General features: G+C 39.0%; 1 protein-coding gene across 3 annotated transcripts in view; it reads left to right on the top strand.

Moving 5' to 3' along the window:
- Positions 1-10: 10 nt before the first annotated feature.
- unc-13-4A (BAI1 associated protein 3) overlaps positions 11-21,773 on the top strand; it is a 49,936-nt gene continuing 28,173 nt past the window's right edge. For all 3 annotated transcript variants that reach the window (XM_066736331.1, XM_066736332.1, XM_066736333.1), the window contains exons 1-3: positions 11-298; positions 14,357-14,866; positions 15,337-15,605. In XM_066736331.1, the coding sequence (XP_066592428.1) occupies positions 14,696-14,866; positions 15,337-15,605 (440 nt within the window). In that variant the 5' untranslated portion in view covers positions 11-298; positions 14,357-14,695. The remainder of the gene's footprint in view (positions 299-14,356; positions 14,867-15,336; positions 15,606-21,773) is intronic.

The raw sequence follows: 21,773 nt of genomic DNA on the forward strand, positions 1-21,773 counted from the left end.
TACGCGCCCGGTCATCCACTGGCGCTACAAGTGGCTTCCGCTCTCTCTCTCTCAACGAAACGTGATCGACACATACCAGCTGCTTCCCGCAAAACAACATTTTTACTCGCCAACTTTGTTGCTACTCTTCCTCTTCCACTTTCTCCCCCCTCTCTCTACTCATTCCACCACAGTACACCCTCGCTAGTTTTCTCCCGAGAAATTTCAACGATTCCTAAATCGCGCGAGTCGTAAATTTTCCAGTCTACTTTCGCGAAGATTCGCTGTGCATTTTCGCGGGATTTTCTCCAGGACGAGCGTAAGTAGTACAAGTCAGTTTTCCGTCAGACGTTAATGTGCTTCCCGATTCGCTCGCGCTCGCTTTACTACCAACCTGTCGGATCCCTCAGCGTCTCTTTCTACTTGCAAAACTTTTCCGCATGCATTTCCATCCAAGCTTATTAACGAGCACGTTCGCACTCGACCTCGAGTTCCCCTCGATGTGACAGAATATTCCAAAGCACGGTTTAATCCTTTGCTAATTTTATTCAAACCAAGCACGTACTTGCCGAGCTTCCTTTTTCTTTTTTTTTTTTTTTTTTTTTCACATAAACGTAGTATTTTTAAGGAGATTTCGGGGAAATTTTGCGAAGCTTGGTAATTCGGGATGAATGTCAGGGGATTGCACGAAGCGAATATATAAGGAATAATATTAAGCTTTGATAATTCACGAATGGCAATAATGAGTGGTGTGCGTGGATCATTTGGAGTGTTTATTGGTGTGCTTTTGCGCTGGCAGCTTGATTAAAATCGTGTATGTCGCGTTAATCGTAATTTTGACCCCTTTGATATAGAGGCAAATAGTTAGGATTGAACCAACGCAGCAGCGATGTTCACGTTTCTTGCGCTTCTGCCTCTCATTGAATTTTCCGTGAAATCAGGAGACGCTTGTAAACATTTGACCTCGTGGCAATTCCTTTTTCATTATTCGGAAGGGAGTTTTTCAATCCGAATTGGAAAGAAATTTATTCTTTTTTGGTCTCTATATAACTATTACCATTTTCACAATTTCTCATCTTGATTATTCCTTACGGAAATCCAACCCGTATCATGTTATTCTCGTTTCATCCAGATATTCCACTCCCGGAAGGAAGCTTTAATAACATTGGAAGGGTTTGAATCGTAGCTTTTGCTACGCTAACATTTCGTGCACTTTTAATTCTTGTAATTTTCATGGATAACTAGGAATAATATTTTATTTGTCCTAGGTATCTGTTTCTCTTCACGAGAATCAAATTAGGCGAGCTTAATTAGCTCGTCCAAACGCAATATTTATTTCCTTTTGAAAGGAGAGAGGAAGAATATGAAGGAAACCCGGAGGAGAAATTAGGGCGCGTCACTGGGGTCTAAGAAATGTAGGTTACGAAGGTAGGGTGTGTTGGCGAATCTAAGGATAAAAATAGGTGTTCGTGGGCCTTCCAACGCCCTTTCCATGACAATTGTATTAATCATCTTTTAATAATTATGTTACCTACCCTCCCCCTCCCCCTTTCAGTTGAATTCCATCGTATTAATTATGTTGGGCAAAAAGCTCGATTATAATATTGTTCGGAGCATTGATTAAACTCGATTAAACTTTCAGTATTATTCGGATAGGCAGTTTGAACAAAGGGTAAACGAAAATTGGCCCGTGATGAATTATTCGCGAGCATGATACTCGTTTATGGAAAATATTTAACGTTACCACTTATTAAGCAGGATTCCTCGTAGCCAGATAGCTTTAAAGGAACGTTTTTACCGTTCCTACGTGCAAATGTAATCTTCGAAATCATTGGTGCTGTGTATCAACTCAACGTATACACTACTGATATGTCAATCACGCTTAAGTAATCGACGTCACGAGTTCGATTAATCAGACTTTCATCACGAATATTCAACGGCTATCGGGAAATACCTCGCGATTTTGTGAAATTAGCTGTAAAAAGTTATCACAAATCCAATAACATTCTGCCAGCTATTAATCGTAGCTATTGCAAACTGATTGTAGTACGAGAAACCTTACGCGAGAGGATTCTAATTCTTTTCTTTCTATTAACAAGAATTTATTGGATTTATTCGAGTCTTTGGAATTTATTCGTAGGTTCTTCATAAAGCAGAGGATAATTTATTAGTGAAATTATGCTGAGAAGAAATGGCAAACGGAGCATGATCAAAGTTATTGCGCAAGTGGAATTAAGCCAATTCATATATATATATATATACATATACGAATCAACCGGTGGACAATTTTTCAAGAACGACGCGAGAGAGGCGGCTATATTGCATTATTTGCGATACGTGGCTAAATTTACATCGTCCGATTGAATCGTACGAATCCATATAACAATCAAGGCTGCAGCAACATCGCAATAAGCGTTAAATTTTTGAAGCAAACTTTTGTAATAAAAAGTAAATGGTTCGAGAATATCGATCGCGCTTCGCGTTGGCTCGCGTGGCTTTGGTCTACTTTTTGTTTATGATATCGCTGTAATCAAGCGTTGATCTCCCAAGAGGTTTGTGTGAAAAAAATAAATAGAAAAAAATAACAACCGACAGAGGGAACGGAGAGAAATGTGACCGTTGGCTGGTCTTATATAGGCGTGTAAACACCAGTGTATGCGTGCGTGCGCGTGTGTATATATTCGTTTCTACATATAGAATTTCGTCCAATAATTCCTTATTTCTTTCGAATCAAAGGACAGAAGCAATTTTTGGAAAACCCTTCTCGAACCAGCACCCAGTAGAATTCCCGCCCTGCGAGGCTACTGCGCAAATAATCGGGCGGATGGATTATTTGCTTGTTTCACTTAAGTCCAGCGGGTTCGATGCGAAGAATGAGGAATACAATGAGAGAGGCGAGAAAAGTAAGGAAACTATAGGATTATTGAGCGTGGGACGAATTTAAAGTCGACGCTGCAACATCAGCAGCAACAGCAACAACTGGAAAGAGATTCAATGTAAATGCTGCCTGCCAATAGCAATATTGCTATTCGCCTCCCCCCCCCCCCCATTCTCTCATCTCTCTCTCTCTCTCTCTCTCTGATTCTTACAAGACTGGCAGGAATCTTATTCAATTGTCTCGAGCTCATCGCGAAACGACACGACGGAGCTGCTTTTCCATTCGTGATGCACATATATATATACACCATACACATATCCGCCAGTAGTACTGGCGTAACATTGCTCCGGAATGAAAGTAGTGGCAATAAAAATAGCTGAGGCAAGTAAGTCGACGAAGCTGCGTGTTTGCTGTTTTTTCTACACGAGCGAACATTAGCATAAGTGGAGGGGAAATTTGAGGAAAATACGGGACAGCAGTACACGCGCACGCGTTAATGGTCAGTTAGTGTGTTGCCAGCGAGGATTACCCTCGAGTCCTTTCACTGTACGAAATACACGTATACAATGGGATTAGAAGGGGTCACTCGGACCGGGGAGAGGATAAATGGTTATTATTTTGTTTCGAAGCTCCGGAATTAATTAGTTTAAGGGATTGGAGGAGACGAGATGAAGCACGTGTCGACACTACACAATGCTCTCTGCGTATAACGAGGCTGGCCGCAGCTGATATCCTGCGAGCCAGCAGCAAGCAGCCTCTGTCTGCCATCCAGTCAACACATAACTCCCTCCCACACCTCCTTTTCCATCACCTATCCACCACTCCACTCCACATCTAACCTCGCGACGCCATTATTAATTAAAGCCTCTTTCCATCACCGAAGATTTATACCCTTCCTAGCTGCCAACTCCTGCTTCGATTGATAAGACACAGATATACCAACTCTTCGAACAATCTCTCCTCAATTTTACGCGCGCCATTCGAAATTCATTAAAATTTTCTTGTCCCCAAACCTCGTCCTGTCAATCTTGACAGATACCCCGGCCGGTAAGCTCGCCTCGCGAGCGAACAATCCGGAGGGAAATTATTACCAAGTGTATCACAGCTGCAGAGAGCGAAATCTGTCGAATAATAAAAAATGCTTATTTCGAGGGATTGAAAAACCAGAGGGAAGGATTTTTCGGTGGTGGATGCGCAGGTTGGAGTAGTCGAGATAACTCGAGGAAAAGGTGTTTCTCGAGATTACGCTGCGCGTCCTGATGGAAAATTTCTTAAATTTTCAAAGTTCCAGTCGAGTTTGCTGTTAGTGCAGGGGGGGGGGGGGGTTGATTCGATAGTCGACGTACGCGTCAGCCTAATTCTGCACGAACTCACGCTCGTCACGATTCACCACTCGCACCAGAGTCACTGTTCCTCGCGCTTCATCCTCCATGTATATATATACATATATATATGTATAAATGTCAGCATTATCAATGAAGCGTGATGAAGCTTTGCGAGATACGACCCTGTTTCCTCAATGCAATTACTATTGCGAGTGCGAACAGTGATGTTTTTATTGCAGAGTCGAATTATCGAGAAAAAAAAAACAGCTGATTCACGTAAGGCAGCAGAGAGAAATTTGGCTGCTGAAACACGGCGTGTGTTATGAGCAGAGTGGTTGTAGGGTAAGCGACCCACCCATCGCCAGCCTTAATCCGATTTATCCATTTCCCTCTGCGGACAGAATTTTAAGGCCCTACGGATTTCCCTTACCCTCGTGAATTCCCCAGAGACTGCTCAGGGGATTCACCGGAATCTCTAAATATTTAAAAAGAAATTTAACAAGAGCAACTTTTTCCCCACGGATCTCTCTCTCTCACTCTTTTTTCCTGCCGGAAAAAGCCCGAATTCCGCCCTCGCACAGTGGCAGGTACGTCCAAATCGAGTTACCTCTTAGTTGCGGATGTTTAACGCGGTTCAGAATCCAATTAGATTTTCCATGACTTATCTCTCGAGCTGTTCAAATTTCCTATTTTTCTTCCACGTTTCTTCGCGATAATTGTGACAGGCAGAAAATCAATGATACTGTTTCCGTGATGTATTAAAGTATAGAAGAGTCATTGGTAATCTGTTTATCTGAGAAAATTGTACGTTAGAATTTAAGACTTTACACGTGTTAGCATCATGGTCTGGCCAGAAGCATGTTAAAGGGGTTACTTCATTATTCGAGAGCGAGCGAAAATAATTCTATTGACAAAATCATATTGGGATAGTGCCTTCGTAATTAATAAAAATTTCATTACATTGCGTAACGATGTTACACGAGGAAAATTACATCGCGAGAGTAGGTTCGATGATTATTTATCTAATTGTGCAATAACATTTTAAAATTTGTTGAAAGCATAGCTATGTTTTTTCTTTCAGAGAGACTTAGAGATGAAAATTAATGGAAAATGATTTTAGCGAGTGAGATGAGCGAGATATGGTATATTGAAAAGGGAGCATCGCACTCTGAGGAAATTTTGGACCAAGGGCGAGGTGTAGTATAGCATTTCGGACAAGAGTGATTACTCGTATAGAAGAAAAGAAAGTTCGCGCTCCGTGAAATTGCCTCTCTATCAATCAGCCTCTTCGCCTATCTTGGCCGCAACAAGAGAATCTGCCAAAGAATCAGGACAAGTGGCAGTCTGCTGTCTGACTCGAGATTCGCTCAAACTCTTCTTTGCCAGTCAGCCCTTCTCTTCTTCCATATTTCTTCACTACTTTCACATTGCTCCAACAATCCCCTTTTGCTCTTGCTTCTCTTTTTCTTGCTTCAATCTTGCTCCTATTAGAAGTAAGAAAAATCCCATTAAGTTATAATGATGGAATATCTAAGGAAACAAACTCCCACCCATATTTTTTTTTAGATGCAGCAGATAAAATGATGAAAAATAAAGGGTAAAGTAAACATCGTTTTTCTATGTACTCAGTGAGTTAATAATTCCTCCCATTTGTTATACAATTTCTCTACAGCTCAGTACTAAAACTTATGTATGCTTTGGCTAAATATATGGAGTCCGAACATAATTGAGTAAGCTGTCATAAGCACAGACCAAGGCTATCCTCGTACGATAGTTTTCCATGAGAAGTTGATTCTGTGATTGAGTTTGAGTATAGACGAAAGTGACTTGGGTATTATCGTTCAGGCTCGCCAGTAATTAATAAAGTTTCGCTACGTGAATGAAAATCCTAAACACGTTTGCTTGTTTGCCACAACCGAATTAACTATCGTCCATCGGTCAGCTAGCCTCGTGCAGCTGCTCCCACTTTCGCGATAAAGCTGTTCAAAGTTCTTTTCGGTTTATTGGAATATCGATTACTTTTCTTAGCCTGGACAGAAAATGAGAGAAAGAATATCAGGATAAGAAAAAAACACTGCACTGTATCCTCAATTTTATGCAAATTGAACGAGAAAATTTCTATGAAAAAGTTAAAAAGATTTTACGGATATTACTATACTTTTGGCAATTAAAATTCTTCGCTGAAAACACTCTTTGCATTGATTTAATCTTGGCGTCACGTGTAATTAGCAGTATATATTTATACAGGGTGCGCCGGAATTGGTGGTGAAGCTGCAAACTCTAGATGGAAGAGTTGATTCCGAAGAGGAAACTCTTATATATAATTTTTTTAAATTATTAACATTTTCAAATTTACATGTAGGAGAATACGTTTACACCAAGAGTCTACATAAATTGTTCTGCTATATGATAAATATCAATAATATGAAAAAAAATTCATTATAGTTTTTTATTGCGTAATTATCATGCCCGTAAAAAATTATTCTACAGTAATTTTAATATCATTCATATTTATCGAGTTAAATCATATTTTCTGTAGGTTACGATCCAATAAAATTGCGTCAAGACAGATTTTAACGCAACTTGAAAAATATTAGTTATATGAAAACAAGTTATTACAATTGTTTTCTCGTTACTACCACATCTATAAAAAAATCTTATAAACCATTTTAATACTATTAATATTTACCAAGCTGCATAAACATTTACATATGCTATACTCTTGTCCTAAACATAATGTAATGTAATACTCTGACAATATTAATATAATTAAAAAAATAGATAAGAATTTTTTTCCAAGAATCATCCCTTCTGTCTAAGATTTATAGCTTGACCATAAATTCCGAGACACCCCGTATATAACAATTTCAATTGAATTTGTAATTTTGACCCCAAAAGGGACAATCTTGCGATTGAGGTGGAATACTATTTATAAAGGCGGCTGCACCATCTTTTTTTTCCTTACATCTCCTGTGGGCGTGGATCGATATGTTTGTTCAGTCTCCTACAGGTTCTTACGTGTGGTTGTATCACGAAAACGGGGAAAATTGTTGAAACTCGAAAAGAACAGGGACGGTTTCCTTTATTGGCGTTACTTGCACATTGATTTCAATTCATACCAAAAATTGCGTACCTTCCACTCGTATCTCTCTCTCTCCCTCTTTCTTTGTATGACATCTGTAGCATATAATCCACAAGTACGACATATGGTCGAGTATGACGCACATATACTGACTCTTCTCCTCCTCCTCCTATATCTAATGCAGCAACGCACATAACGCAATAAAACTACTTTTCTATTCTTTACATTAGAGCCACGGGATAAAAGCTTTTATCCTCTCTTCTTGCGCCATGGAGATAAGCTCTAAATAACCCTAAATCATACAGTGTATCGGGTGTACATAGATTCACACTAACCAACTTTTCTAATTGAATATAAATCCTCGATTAATATAGAATGGCAAATCGGATGGAAATTCTGTATTATTCGAAAGCTCTATTTTTAAGAGAGTCTATGTATATATATATATATATATATATATACACATAAAACATAAAATAGAAGAAATTGAGTAACAGTGATGAAGCAACCGAACGATAGATTAATTTGTCACGAAGAAATTGTGACGTGTGTGTGGAGCTTCAATCGAGAAACCTTCGAAAGGTTGATTAATCAACGATTTTTCTCCTCGCTTTGTTTCGACATACATTGATCACTGGCTAGTTTTGTCATGCATCGCGCGGAAATTTGATGGACGGAGAGACTTTATCGAATGAGAGAGCGAAGTTGGAAAATGACTACCTCCAGGAGGTAAACGTATGAAGTCGTGGAGGTGAAAGCATGCCACTTTGTAACGTCAATGTCGCGCATGAGATACAATTCTCAATAAGGTCAATGTGGAACAGGGTGGAAACAAGAGAACGCGCTGCTGGCTTGAAAATGATGCGAGTCTCACTCTCGATATATTATTGTAAATATAGGAGGACAATTGTTGGATCGTTAGAGCACTATACCGAAGCGATAAGAGTCTATAATATCGTGGCGTTGGGTGTTTCGATTAAGGGATAATGAAAAAAGGGATGGATATAGGATCTCGACGAGGGAAAAAAATGAGCGGAGAGAAAATGAAAAATTCAAGGTTATTGATTGGTTGGTGAAAAGTGAGGTTCTGCGAGGTAGGAGCTGACAAAGCCTGGGAAACGCTTTAATACCAGCTTCCAGATATGAATGGCTCGACCGGAAGTGCCTTTGACGCAGTGGCTCTTTCCGTAGAGTTGCAAGCTCGCTATCTGCATATATAGCGTCGATGTACATGCACCAAGCTCATTGGCCCACCTCGATTCAAAAGCTTCCTAGTTAACCGCCCCCTGGCAACCCAGACTTTGCGGCAACGCAATAAAACCCTACCTAAACCAAATGTGTTCGCAAACACTCAGCAATGAAATGCTAACAAAATATATATACACACTTTGTAAAATATAGCTATAACACAATGCGGAATGTAATGCATATATATATATATATATATATATATATATATATAGCTGGTATACATGGAATTATACCGTGACCTATTGGAGAACTTGGGAAAAAAACTATTACGATCGAAGAAACAAGCTTGAAAGGGATTCGTTGTAGGAATAAAGAAGGATTCGATAGGTTGAATTTTTCTAAAGAATGTGCGTTCCTTTCTTCAAAGAAATCCCACGCTGCGCCGCAATTATACTATATAGACCCTCGCGGAGGGTGTGTGAAATTTCCATTGTTTTACATGGAGCTCCCGCGGTGCGCCATATACGGGTAAAAAAATCAAGAGGGGAAAAGACGGGACAAAAAAGTCACGCTAAATTTGTTCCACCAAATAGATCGAATGGGGAGCGAGGAACGACGTTATATCTCTGTATAATCGAGTTGAAGCAGTGCTTTTAATTACTTTTCGATCGGCGAGTCGTGCGTTCCTCCCGTATATACGATTATATCACCAACTTTTCTCTTAAAAACAAAGAACTTTTTTGGCTAAAATATCTACTCGCCCTGTATAGTTGCATCGTGAGATATTTTTATGGCTGTATTTTTATAGTCGTCATTATCATCCTGAAGGATTACGTAATCCTTTTATGACGTGCGGTAGGAGGGAGACCTTGCTTGTCACGCACTTGATACCAGCGCGATAAAATCACCCCGTTCGAGTTAGACGCTCTTGCATCCGTGTATTTGCTTCCCTTTTCGAGATTTACTATATTACAGCTGCGTGCACATTGGATACGGATAATCCGATAACCAGTCGCAAGAAAGCGCTTGAAATACTCCGAGTCTCGCTATACATATTTCAAATATATGTTACAGATATCTTAACGATCCGATTTTTCATCCTTATACGATAGCCTACTTTCGTAGTCTCGATGATAATCTTCCTACTCATGTTTGCATTCGTCTCCCTCCATTTTTTTTTGCCACTCCTTTTAAACATTTTCAACGTCCCCCCTCGTCTTAATTCGTACACCTTTACAATCCCAGCTGATGAATAATTTCATCTTAGCACAAATTGCTTTTCAAGTGGATGTAATTCTCCTGCAATTGTTGACTACATTGTAAAAATTAATGAAGTATAAATTATTAAATTACTCGAAACACGATTATTCGACAAATTTTTCATTTAAACATGTATATAGGTTTATTGAAAATTATAGTTTTTCTCTTCCAATTATTACAAGATTCCAATCAGTGTAACTGTTCACATCTCTTTATTGGAATTTCGACATTCTGTCGTCGTGTACAGAGTTTTATTATTATATCGTTGCTTTTGGCAATCCGCTAAAAGTCGATAACGTACAAAATGAATAATAGAAAATAATAACGTATCAGTCTATATTTTGTTTTATAAAGATTCCATCGGATATAAATCAATAAACGATATATCTATTTAAACATAAAAGTCAGTGTACAGCTTGGTTCGTTTATGTTTCGGTGGTTTTATATATTTCAGCGTGGTGAAGGAACCAAGACACATTTCTTCTTCGTGAAATATTAAGTGCATTATACAGGGATCTCTCTAGTCTTCGCAATATAATAATCCTTTGAATCATTAATAGCTATATAGCAGTTTAATGTGCGTCTTTAATCGTATAACGAATAATGTATCGTGCTATATATGCTAATCCTATGAGAGTATTATCGTGAAATAGAAAGCGATAATTCTTCGAGTCTCGTACAATTTTTTAAGCTCGAGAAGCTTCGTAAAAGCTCGACGATCTATGCTTTTGGGTAGTCTGATGTAAAGCAGACCAAGCAGCTTCTAAGTAAACGTATACATCAAGTCTTATCAACACCGATGTCGTCTATCTACATCAGGCCAACCTAAAACAGATAACATCGTATGAAAATCACGCTAGTCCAGTAATGCTCAGAATCGATACGTGAGTCACACCTTTTAGTCTGTAGCTCGCTCCTCTACCGCGCCAGGAAAGCCAACTTTTTCTTTCCTCTCTCTCTCTCTCTCTCTCTCTCTTAGCTCTTTTCTTAACACTCTTTACCGCAAAGAGTTTCGCGGGTTAACAGCAATATATTCCTTTCGCCAGTCCACCCACAACAGTTGAGAAACGAAAAATTCAATCGACCGAATGTATTTATGCTGAAAATTATTACGTCCGATAAATCATAACTCGACGCCGATTTCTCCATGCAGCTGCAGTGCTGCTCGTATGTGGAAAATTTTCGTTCCTCAAACTTTACACCCACCCCCCCCCCCCCTTCCCTACGTTGCTCCCTCACACACATTGACTCGATCCAGTATTCAATTTGCAGAGATCATATTATTTCTGAATTTCTAAACTCCATAACTCCATAAATCCGTTATATATTTCTCTCCAGTCGCTAAATCATTTTCGAAGCGAAATTGCTTCGAATAATTGTATATGTTCGTACATATAATAAGTTTAAGACAGCCAGTTTCAAATTTCTTGCTAAAGTTTGTCATGTTTCACTTTCACTGGGCTATCGATTTTTCGTGGCAAGAGGAGGAATAAGGCAGAGTCGGGCTCCAAGGGGAGAAGGAAAATCGAGGTAGAAAAAATAACAGAAGGTTAAAATAGAACGGGAGGCAAATGAGATAAGCGATCTGTTAGCCAGCTCTTGGAGAGAAACGTAATTTGCGATGCAAACCGTTCATCAAGAGCGTTCTTCCGTTTAAGAGCCGTTGCTACTCATCCACCGATTATCTGCACCTTGAGTACTTCCGCTTTGGCAATCTAGCTCGATCTCGAGAAACCGCCAATCACGAGCATTCTCATTAAGCCCGATTAAAAATGCATTTGATCCCCCGAGGGATTAAAGCATTTATCAAAATTCCTACAAATACTGCTCGAAATTAAGCTGGCAGTGGGAAAAAGCCAGGAGAAATTTAATCTCGATTGTTCCTGTAGTTTGGATAAAGGAGCAGTGTGCAGTGATAAATTCGCCATTAGGCTGAGAAAGTAGTAAAGCTTTATAAAAAGCTGGCATTTCGCGACAGCTTGAATTCGTTGTCCGACCAGACGGTAAGTGTTTCTACTGCAGTAAATCGTTTACTGCGCTCTAACTGGATTAGCCGAAAGACGGGTATGAGCAAAGTTTCTAACGAGACACGTCCACCAGCTACAGAAGATTAAAAGCAGTAGCAGTATCAGTCACACACACACGCACACATTTTTCTGATTATATTTCCGTGGTTTGCTTCTCGCCGTATAAAGAAAGACTCTCGGGCTTACGGTGCTATGGTCCCATCGCATAAATGAAGAATAAGCTGAAATGTCGTGCGAAAAGCTGGTAGTAAAACGGTAAAGCTAGAACGATTAATTTCCGGTTCTCTGATTACAGAAAAACCTCCTATTCGATGACTGTTCGTAATCAGAAATTAAAGCGCTTCCTAACAGATCGGTAAGAGTGAATCCATCGTGCTTCGAATCGAAAGGATCGAATTTTCCTTGAAATTTCTATCGTTATATAGCTGTTTCGCAATATTTTGGCTTGTTTGGAAAAACAGGAACACACACATGTGGGGTGGGGAAATTAGATTAGGGGAAGTAATGAGCCTAGGGCCAAATGCTCGTTGGATTGGTTAAAGGTAAACTTTAAGTGTGTGTTTGCGTCTGGCTGTTTGTGCGAGAGCGCAGAGTAGGGGGGGGGGGGAGAATAAACGGAGTAAACTCAGAGGGGAATCCGGATAGATAATCCGTCAAGTTATACCGAGATCACGAAATTTCCCGTAGTTACGCCGACCCATATATCCGGCTCACTCGAATTCTACCTGGATAGCTGCGGGCTATCCAGCTATTCAGCCATCGAGCGGCGAGAAAGCGGGAATAGCAAGCGAGAGAGCAAACGAGCCAGCGAGCAAGCATATTATATTTGAGACCCACTGAGCCGAAGTAGAAGTTTAAGTGGAACTGCTATAGATATAGGTGGAGGTGACCCACTGACAAATGCGTATAGTTTCTTTCTTCTTACGATAACATATAGGCAAATCAGACAATTCGAATAAATTCATTCAAATTTCTCCTTCTTTCAGCAGAATTTTCTTCTTTTTTTTAAAATTATTCATAACTATATACACTGTATGTGTGTGTGTGTGTGGAGTTTGCTTTATCCTGAATAAATATAGTTTTTTTTTATCAAATTAGCCAGGATCACCAGTGTAACGATTGACATTCCATTGTTAAATGATATAATATAATTTAGTACGATGCACGTTGTATTTTATCGGTGGATCAATTCATGCGTAACAGCTGATTTTATAAAGGTGCAATTTAAATTTCAGTAAAGCCGGGGAAAATACCCTCGTATATACACGTGCATGCTTGAAGCGTCACAAATTTTCGATTGGAATATTCTTGCTCCGTACAATCCTGGATTTTAACGGGCTATGACCTTCTCTTCGGAATAATCCAGATTTTATGCAATAAAATTGATGGAAATTCTCGAATGAAAATTCATGTCAACGATTTAGCAGACTTACTGATTTATTTACGGTGAATATGTGAATTGAAATTAATTAGTGTCTTGCATTATTATGGCTTTTGTAAATAGTCACACATAGTACAATATAGTATAGCATATATGTATAGCCCAAATATATAGCTATAGGTGAACAATCTGCCGCTGCTGCTGCTGTGGTTTAATACTCGGACCAATGAGCAACATATGTGCTTAACCGTACGTTCCATTAAAGTTAATTACGATACTCTTTGAACACTTTGATTGTTTCCTGCAATTTATTTCTAATTTTTTTAACAATAAAAGACTGAAAGGGTTGCTTCATTTTTCGAAGGCACGATAATAATTATATTGAAACCAGGGAGAGATTAGCTAAAGAGCAGTAATTACTATACATAAATACAATTATTTATGCTACTATACGGTCAAAAAAGAGAGGCTTCCCTCAAACCACCACCCAGCGACTACTAAACTCGAAAAATTATTACCATAAAAGTAATAAAGTTTCGTGAGAATATTAAAGTTTGTTTGATGTATTGCTTGAAAACCTCATCCATGCTTGATGTACCATGGTGAGCTACTGTATTATACATATTTTTTTCCCAACAATAGCTCCTTTTTTCACGTCTGGCAAATCGTCTTTTCCAAAGTTTCTTAGCTGTTTGTATAGCACCAAGTTTCGAGTAGTCCAGTTATTATCTTGCACGAATAAAAAAATTACAGAAAACTTTGTTCTATATTGATACTCGAGTGAAGAAGTTAAACGTCTTGAAAGAGCGAAGTGAGTAAAATTTCATCTTGACGCTCATAGATAATTTTGAGTATTTGTCTCTATATATATATATATATTATATATACGCAGCGATAAGCGAGAGTATTACTAAAAGCTGAGTAACGAGTGGTAATCGAGCAGCTTCGCTCCACTGTTTTCTTACTCGAGTCAGCTATAATGGATTCTCTAATAAGATTATTTATCTTTAAGCTAGCTAAGGCCCACTTCATACCTGGCTCTTTAACGTCAATGAAACAATTAAAGCCTGTACATCTCTCTTGATTATCTCGCCTTACGCGTGTATGCTATGTCATCCTTCCAAGTGTATGTATAGCTGTCACTTCAAATGAAACTGTCACTCGTTGCTTTCTGATCATTATTCATGGTAGAAATTAACAGGAAAATTAACAAGGACCATTTTATTTTTCCAGGTGGCAGCGATTTACAATTGGACGATGGATCGAAACGGTTTGTAACCGGAAGTGGTATTGGTCCGATGCAGTGGGAGTGTGCAAATAGACAGAGGTAGTGGAAAACCGATGAAATTGCAGATGGGGGTTAATAATATAGATCGTTCGTTATTTATTGGCTAAAGTTGACTTCTCACGGTAGTTCCATAAGCATTCGCACGCATCGTGCTGTCACCTCTATGGCAATCGAATTAACGTGCTTGGAGAACAACCGTTGATCAAATAAATGCTCGAGGATGACGATTTTCGCTTGAAAACTGCGTTTTTTCCGAGGTGAAAGTCTGCGGAGGATTTGTGAAGATGAGTTTCTTCAACTCGTTGCAGCAGTATGTCAGCGACAGTGTGGCGAATTTGAGCCTGAGTCCTAAGCGGTTTTCTTTCAACCGCGAGGACTCTACCGGAAGTACTGGGAAGGGAAGTTCCTCGTGTGGCAATAGTGTACAGACCACAACGCCTCATGGTTTCCCGAAGGTACGTCGGGCGATGTCAAATATACCGAGTGGCTGGTTAACCATAGTCAAATGTATAAATTAGGATGGTATGAATAATATCAGTCAACGCTTCTTGTGCCATGTTATTAATATATATAAGTATTAGCGAAGAAATGATTAAGTACTAAAAATTAATTCATTCGAGACTTCGTATATTGACACACGAGTAGCATTCTATCGAAGTTTGATCAATAGAAGGAGATCGGAGGATTGCTTTGCCAATAAGAAGTGTCAAACCAAGCAATTTTTAATCCACGATAACTTTTTCATTAAAAGTTAGATTTAAAAATAGTACGTGAACTTTTTTCTTATAATATTATATTCATACTATATTCGAATCGATAGGGTTGGCTATATAGTTGGTAGGCCATCCGGTATAGTAAAAAGGGTAAGAGAGAGAGAGAGAGAGAGAGAGAGAGGGAGGGAAATTGGTTGATGGACATTTTGCAGGTGGTGCCTCCACCAGGAACTACCGCTTCCCATACACTGTCAACAAGACGTCGGACGCTGGATTGTACTTCCGGTGGCAGCTTAACGGTACATCCAGCAGCGGGGAGTGGAGTTGGGATTGGGGCTGCAGGTTCTGGCTCAGGGGTTGGGGGATCGACTTCCCCCAGGAGGGCCGGCTCCTTTCGTCGAAGCGCCTCCGAACGTCCACCTCTCATGTTCTGCAAGCGAAGACCTTCCTGGCCAGACGTTGACATTCAGGCCACTTCCGGGTAAGTGTCTTTTCAGATTCTCCACACTCTCCTCCTTTCCACTTTTTTTCTCTCCATCATCCCCTTCCACTTCTCCCATAGCTCCATCTTCCTCTCCATCCCTCCCTTCTACCCAAGTCCAATGATGCTTTTAGAAGCCACCTCCGCAGAGTCGACCTTGCGTCTCGAATCACTGCGGATTCTTTACGTTACGTCTCTATGAAATTACCCTTCGGAAAATAAGAGAACCTATGCTTCCTTCGTATAGAAACGCTTTTATTTGACAAAATGAGATTTTCCCTGACTCTCGATCTCATTATAACTCTTATTTCTCTGGAGATCGAAATCGTCTGATCTGAAAGGGAGGAAGGGGTAATGGAGGGGGTATTTATGGTATTACAGCATTATATCATGCAGAAAGTATTGTAGTTATTATCTCTTACTAAAACCAACGTATAAAGAAATAAAAACTGAATTACAGTAAAATGTATGTGTATAAGTATGGTATAGCTACATGAATCTTGTAGAGGAATTGGAGCTGGTACTGGTGTCTCTCATAAAACTTCGATGCAGTACCACTGAGAGCTATTCGATTCACCTGGCATGCAGAGAAAAATATGGAGACTTGAGAAAATGTCAGATTTCTATGCATTGGGTATACTAAATACGTACAGTTTGCTTTGTTGCTTATTACGTTTAATATAAATGTAAGTAGGTTGATGATGATCTTTGCTTGTGGAGGCTGGGAACACAGATTTTACTTTTGTGTTGATAAAAGCCGTTAATCCTATACTCGACCAATTAATTTATTGCTTGCTCCTCGACGATCTATGCTATATCATTGTTGTACATGGCATTTGACCTTATCTGTATTCCTTTAGCTCACACCATTAGCTTTAAGCTCTCTGTATAAGACACGATTAAACGAGGTGGTTTCGTGATTACCAGGACAACTGCTCTACAAGCGGAATAACTTTAAACCGTTCTGTTACTTGCTCTTGTACGTTTATATATATATATATATATATATATATATATATATATATAGATATACATATAAGCTAAGGGAATTTCAAGCAGCTCTATAAAACTATGTGTATAATAGCGAGCAATTCCAAACAAACTTTTCGTACTTGCATTTCACACAAAGCCATCTCCGAGGATCCCTCAGAATTTACAGGATCCAATCTAAAAATATGCGAGCTTTTTGATCATTATTTTTCTTTAGGACGAGAAAGTACGACATTGCTTTGATTAATGCAAGATGGTGTACCTTCACTGTCAAAAGTAGACTCGAGTTTCAGGGTAATTTATCGTTAAAAACCATTAGTGTAACTAGAACTGAAGTTTAACTACCACTGTGATGACCTATTGTTATAGTCGGATTAATTATTATACGAGCGATGAAAAATTATTGTTCACGGTAGTAAAGAATATCAGTGCAATATTTGATGAATATCATGTTTAACGCAGTCATGGAAAATCTGGATGGGAGGGACTTTCAATTTGCACGACTAAGCACCTATATATCTGCCTAAATATTCTATGTGGATTTCGACTAAAATTTTTATAACTGCTAACAGTACAGAGATATTATTGGCCGTGTCACCATTTTTCACTGAATGCTCCGAGAGTTTTCAGGGTATTTTCAAAACCAATTACCACGCTTCGAAACTCTTTGCGCTAATTTGTAATTTTGTCCAACTCCAAGTTTGGGAGATTTATGGCAAAGAGACTCGACTGTAGTTTCGAGCCAAGCACTGTGACGCGTTTCGTTTTTAGTCCTATGTAGTGACATTGGCCTAATTTTGATGAAGAAAGTTTGTATAGGAATATAAAAGAAGCAATATCAACAGGTCGTGGAGGGCTAAAAGTAGTCGTTGCTCGACTCGGCTTAGGCAGCGTGTGATTGAAGATTCTCTTATCACACGCGATACCAGTGATATCAAAGTACAGCGACGACTTTACGATTTGGTGAAATGTTTTCTAAGAAGTAAGAATCCTGCAGTATTCCTCTTGGGAGCAGATCTTCGGTTTCTTCCCTCCCAAGGCCATCGTTTTTTTCAATGCCTTTTCAGTCTCAACTATACTAGCCAGTGGAAGCCCCTCTATATACTCTCCACAAATCAAAGACACTCATAAAATAGACTTGGGGATTCTCGCGAATCTTTGCCAGTCGAAAAATTCTCACGATATTCATCGATTTTGCCAATACCGAAATATCTCTTGAGATAAATGTTACAGTCTTACAATGTTATAGCAAAATTTTAGCCAATATCGATATCATATACATACTGTTATACAGACACATTTGAATTTGATTGTTCTCGTAATATATTTTGCATCACAAAGTGCATAATTTGTAGATTCCTTTTATCCAAAAGTAGCGTTATTATTGATTTATTGGTCATGTTCTTAAAAAGAGTGTGTTGTTAAATTTTGAAATAAGAGTGAAAAGGGGAGAAGGATTTTTTTTTCATGTTACATATATACTGCTTCATAAAATAGTTTAGTATAGATTACCGTTTTTAAAGTGTTTTATTTGAACTGGCATCTTTTGACCACTATGCTCAGTCACTTGATATTAGTATCAGTGAGAGGCCTTGCGGCGAAATTGCCAGTGGCTCACGTGTTTGATAAATGTTCCGAGAGTACGAGTGCTGATTCCACTCTACGCTCCACGAATACTTTTTTAGAATCTTAAGTGACCCTGCACGAGTTTTCACCTCAAAATGTAAGTCTCAGCTGAATTTCTCCAAGAATTTTCCACGAAAGAAATATATGATAAGACACTCCTTATCTTCCATTAAGACTACTTCTTACCTCGAATCATTTTTTCTTAATAAATTTCTTCTCTATCATCATAAATTGTTAGAATTTCCAACATCCCAATTGATACGTATTTCCCCGGATATATCAACTCGCTCTTCCTCCACATTTGCATATTGTTCGGTATTGGGTTTCCTCGCGTGCTCTTGGTAAAGCTGGGGCAAAATGTAGAAAATTCATTGCAGCTCTTTCCGAGAATGTAACTATCCGCAGGCAGAAGTAGAAAAGCAGTTTATGCTCGAATTAATTCCCCCGCGAGGAAACGAACTTAGGCTTATCACCGGTGGAGATTACGATAAAAGCTTCCGCCACTTTTATTTAATTCCTAGGAAAAGGATCGTCTATATAGAAAACGGTGATTGGCCGGTCAGTGGTATACGTATTATGGAGAATTGTCGAGAGGGGGAAAGCGGAGGGGAGAGTCGAGGTCGAGGAAAAATAAAATTCTACGACGTATTATTTATTATCCGCAGACTCTTTCACCTATACGACGATTTTTTCTTTCCAAGGAAGAGGATACGTGCTACGCTCGACCGAGATATTATATGTATATATGGAAAGTGTGAAAAAGAAGTTAAGCGGATTGCAATGAATCAAATGTAGCCACGGAGTAAGCTACGGCTGCTCTTTCTATTTTTCGAAACGAGCCGCGCGACGTACTATAGCATAATACGAGCTTACTTCAACCCTCGTTCAACTTCAACTTTTGCATACAACCAGGAGAGCTTGTATATATGCATACCACCCAGCGACACGATAAACCCTTTTTATTTCTGGTATCACACCAAGCTTCTATTATACGCAAATCGCAATCAAACTCCAACTTTGTGCTCAAATTCATCCATTTTTAAAAGCCTTTTTGTCCTTCCAATTTAATTTACCTTTAAATAACTGGAGTTTCCCAACGTTCGTTGTGTTTCCTTCTTCTCGGTGTATATATATATATATATATATATATATACGAGCTTGAACAAATAAAACAATTAAACAAACTGTAGAAGTATTTATATGAAAAATTCTGTTGCTCAAAATGCTTTTGCAAAAGGAATAAAACCTTCCGCTGGAAAACTCGTAGCTTTTGAAATACTTAATTTACTTGTTTAACAAAAAGAAATTGCGACACAACATTTTATCCTCGTGTCTTCGTCATTTATACACTTTGGATCATTCTAACTGCTGTTGATATCTTATTTTCCAATTAAATGGAAATGGGGTAACATTTGTATTTAAAGCGATCCCATTACGAGGGGATATTACGTTGAACATTGAAACGTTTCGCATTTAATCAGGTATATATATATATATATAGGCTGAGTAAACGAAAAGGAAAGGGGCATGCAGAAGCAGGAGAATGAATTTTAGTGTAAAACGAGAAATGTATGTCTGTGTGTGTACAGATACAATGTGAACTGGAGGGGAGGGGGTGGGAACCTAGGAAAGGAAGTACTAGATAGCGTGAGTCTGGCACCTCGCAGTTCGCACCTGTACACTACTCGTAATTTGAAATGCGTTTATACGAGCTAGGCTACTATTGTACAGACTCGAGCCCTTGAATGGATCGATACGAGCGCGTCTGGCATAATTAGATGAGAAACAGCTACTCATGGATGTCCATAGAATTCTGTTTACGAGAAATGTTCAGCCCAATAAATGTTCGATTTGAGATTTACCACGATCATCGCTAATTTTATCATTCCCACATAAACAACACAATTATTATCACACGTTTAACTTTCACTCGCTAGAAACTTCTGGAACGTTAAGTTTTCGTCGAGATCCAATTAAATACTCTCATTGTGTGTGTGTGTGTGTATGTGTAAAATATCGCAAGTCGATATAAACTTGGTTACTCTCTGAAATAAAACAGTATATGTATATACACCATACTCACCTACGATTATAATATACATCCATCAAATCCGTCAGACAGTATCGGTGTTATTTCCCATTTTTTAGCTCTTCATCATCGTTTCAACATCCATACTTGCAGTAGAAGGAAGAAAAAAAGTATGAGAGTTCGTGAACAGAGTTACAGATTACAGGGACCACGACGTATACGATTTTATTTTTGCCAGTGAGTAAGTTTGGTTATAGTTCCTGGAATATAAAATATAGTGTTCCATATCCACGTACGATTATAATGTAGATCCATCATATCCGTCAGACAGTATCGCTATTATTTGCCATTTCGCAGCTCTTCCTCACCCTTTCAGCATCGATGTTTGAAATGTGTATATAAGAAAGGAGAATAAATATATATATATATATATATATAGAAGTCGCGACGAGCAGCACAATTAAAGATTAAAGGGACCACGGTGTATACAATTTTATTCCCGTGAAATTGATTTTCTCGTTACGCTCTCTCGTTCGTTCCTCCTTCTCTGGCAGTTAGTTACGTTGTGGATTATTGCGCGTAATCGTTCCGTTTCGCGTCGCTTATTTCCACTCGGTCGATCCTATTGATTCGTAGCTGTCTTCGCATCGTTTAATCTTTGCCATTGAAAAATCATCTGGCTACTGGCCAAGTCAATATCGCTTCTATCCTAATTTGCAATTAAGGCCACGACGTGTTACGAATACCTTCTCTCGGGCCTTTGCACACACACACACACACACAGAAACGCACGCGCGGGTTTCCTGAGCATACACACATGAAGGACTATATATATATATATATATATACAGATGCAAAGCATCGATCTACCATCGTCAACCAGTAGGTTTTCCATAGAGCGAAACGAGGGTCGAGTGAAAATTTCAACGCACGCGCGATACTTGTCGACACATTTCGCCTCTTTGACCCTCTTCAAGGAAAGAAAACATCGTTTGAAAACTATTCGATGTTGATTTATCGTTTCGAGCGTGACTCGCGTTGATTTCATTCAGCGCTTAATCATCGGCTTTTTTATTTTCCCTCCATTCAGTCGCGACCTTCGAATTAATTGCACACGTATATGTAATAACGTTGTGTGTATATATAGACTTGCCATTGGTGTACTGGATTCGTAATCTCTTATTAGCGTATAAAATTCGTGTAGCTGGCTGGCTGTGTAATCGTCTGTGAATTTACTGCCAATATTACCAATTTATTTGGCCATAAGCGTCAATCGAATGCTTTGGCGCTTTTTGTTCAATTACTCTTAAGCTTACACCGCTCGTGTATGCAATATTACGTGAATTACAGGCACAACGCAGAATTAATGTGATACCGGTTGTGACCACGAGCGAGTAATCGTTTTACATTTCTCTAATCATCTTGCTGATGGTACGCCAAATAGAATGGTGTATTAAAGCCACGCGGTTAAAGGGAGAAGAAACGAAGATCGGATAAAACGTTAAGTAACCATAATCGATCGT

This window comes from Prorops nasuta, unplaced genomic scaffold, assembly GCF_024137725.1.
Source record: "Prorops nasuta isolate Cenicafe-Biocafe unplaced genomic scaffold, Cenicafe_Pnas_1.2 PNAS00015, whole genome shotgun sequence".
Classification (NCBI taxonomy): Eukaryota; Metazoa; Arthropoda; class Insecta; order Hymenoptera; family Bethylidae; genus Prorops; species Prorops nasuta.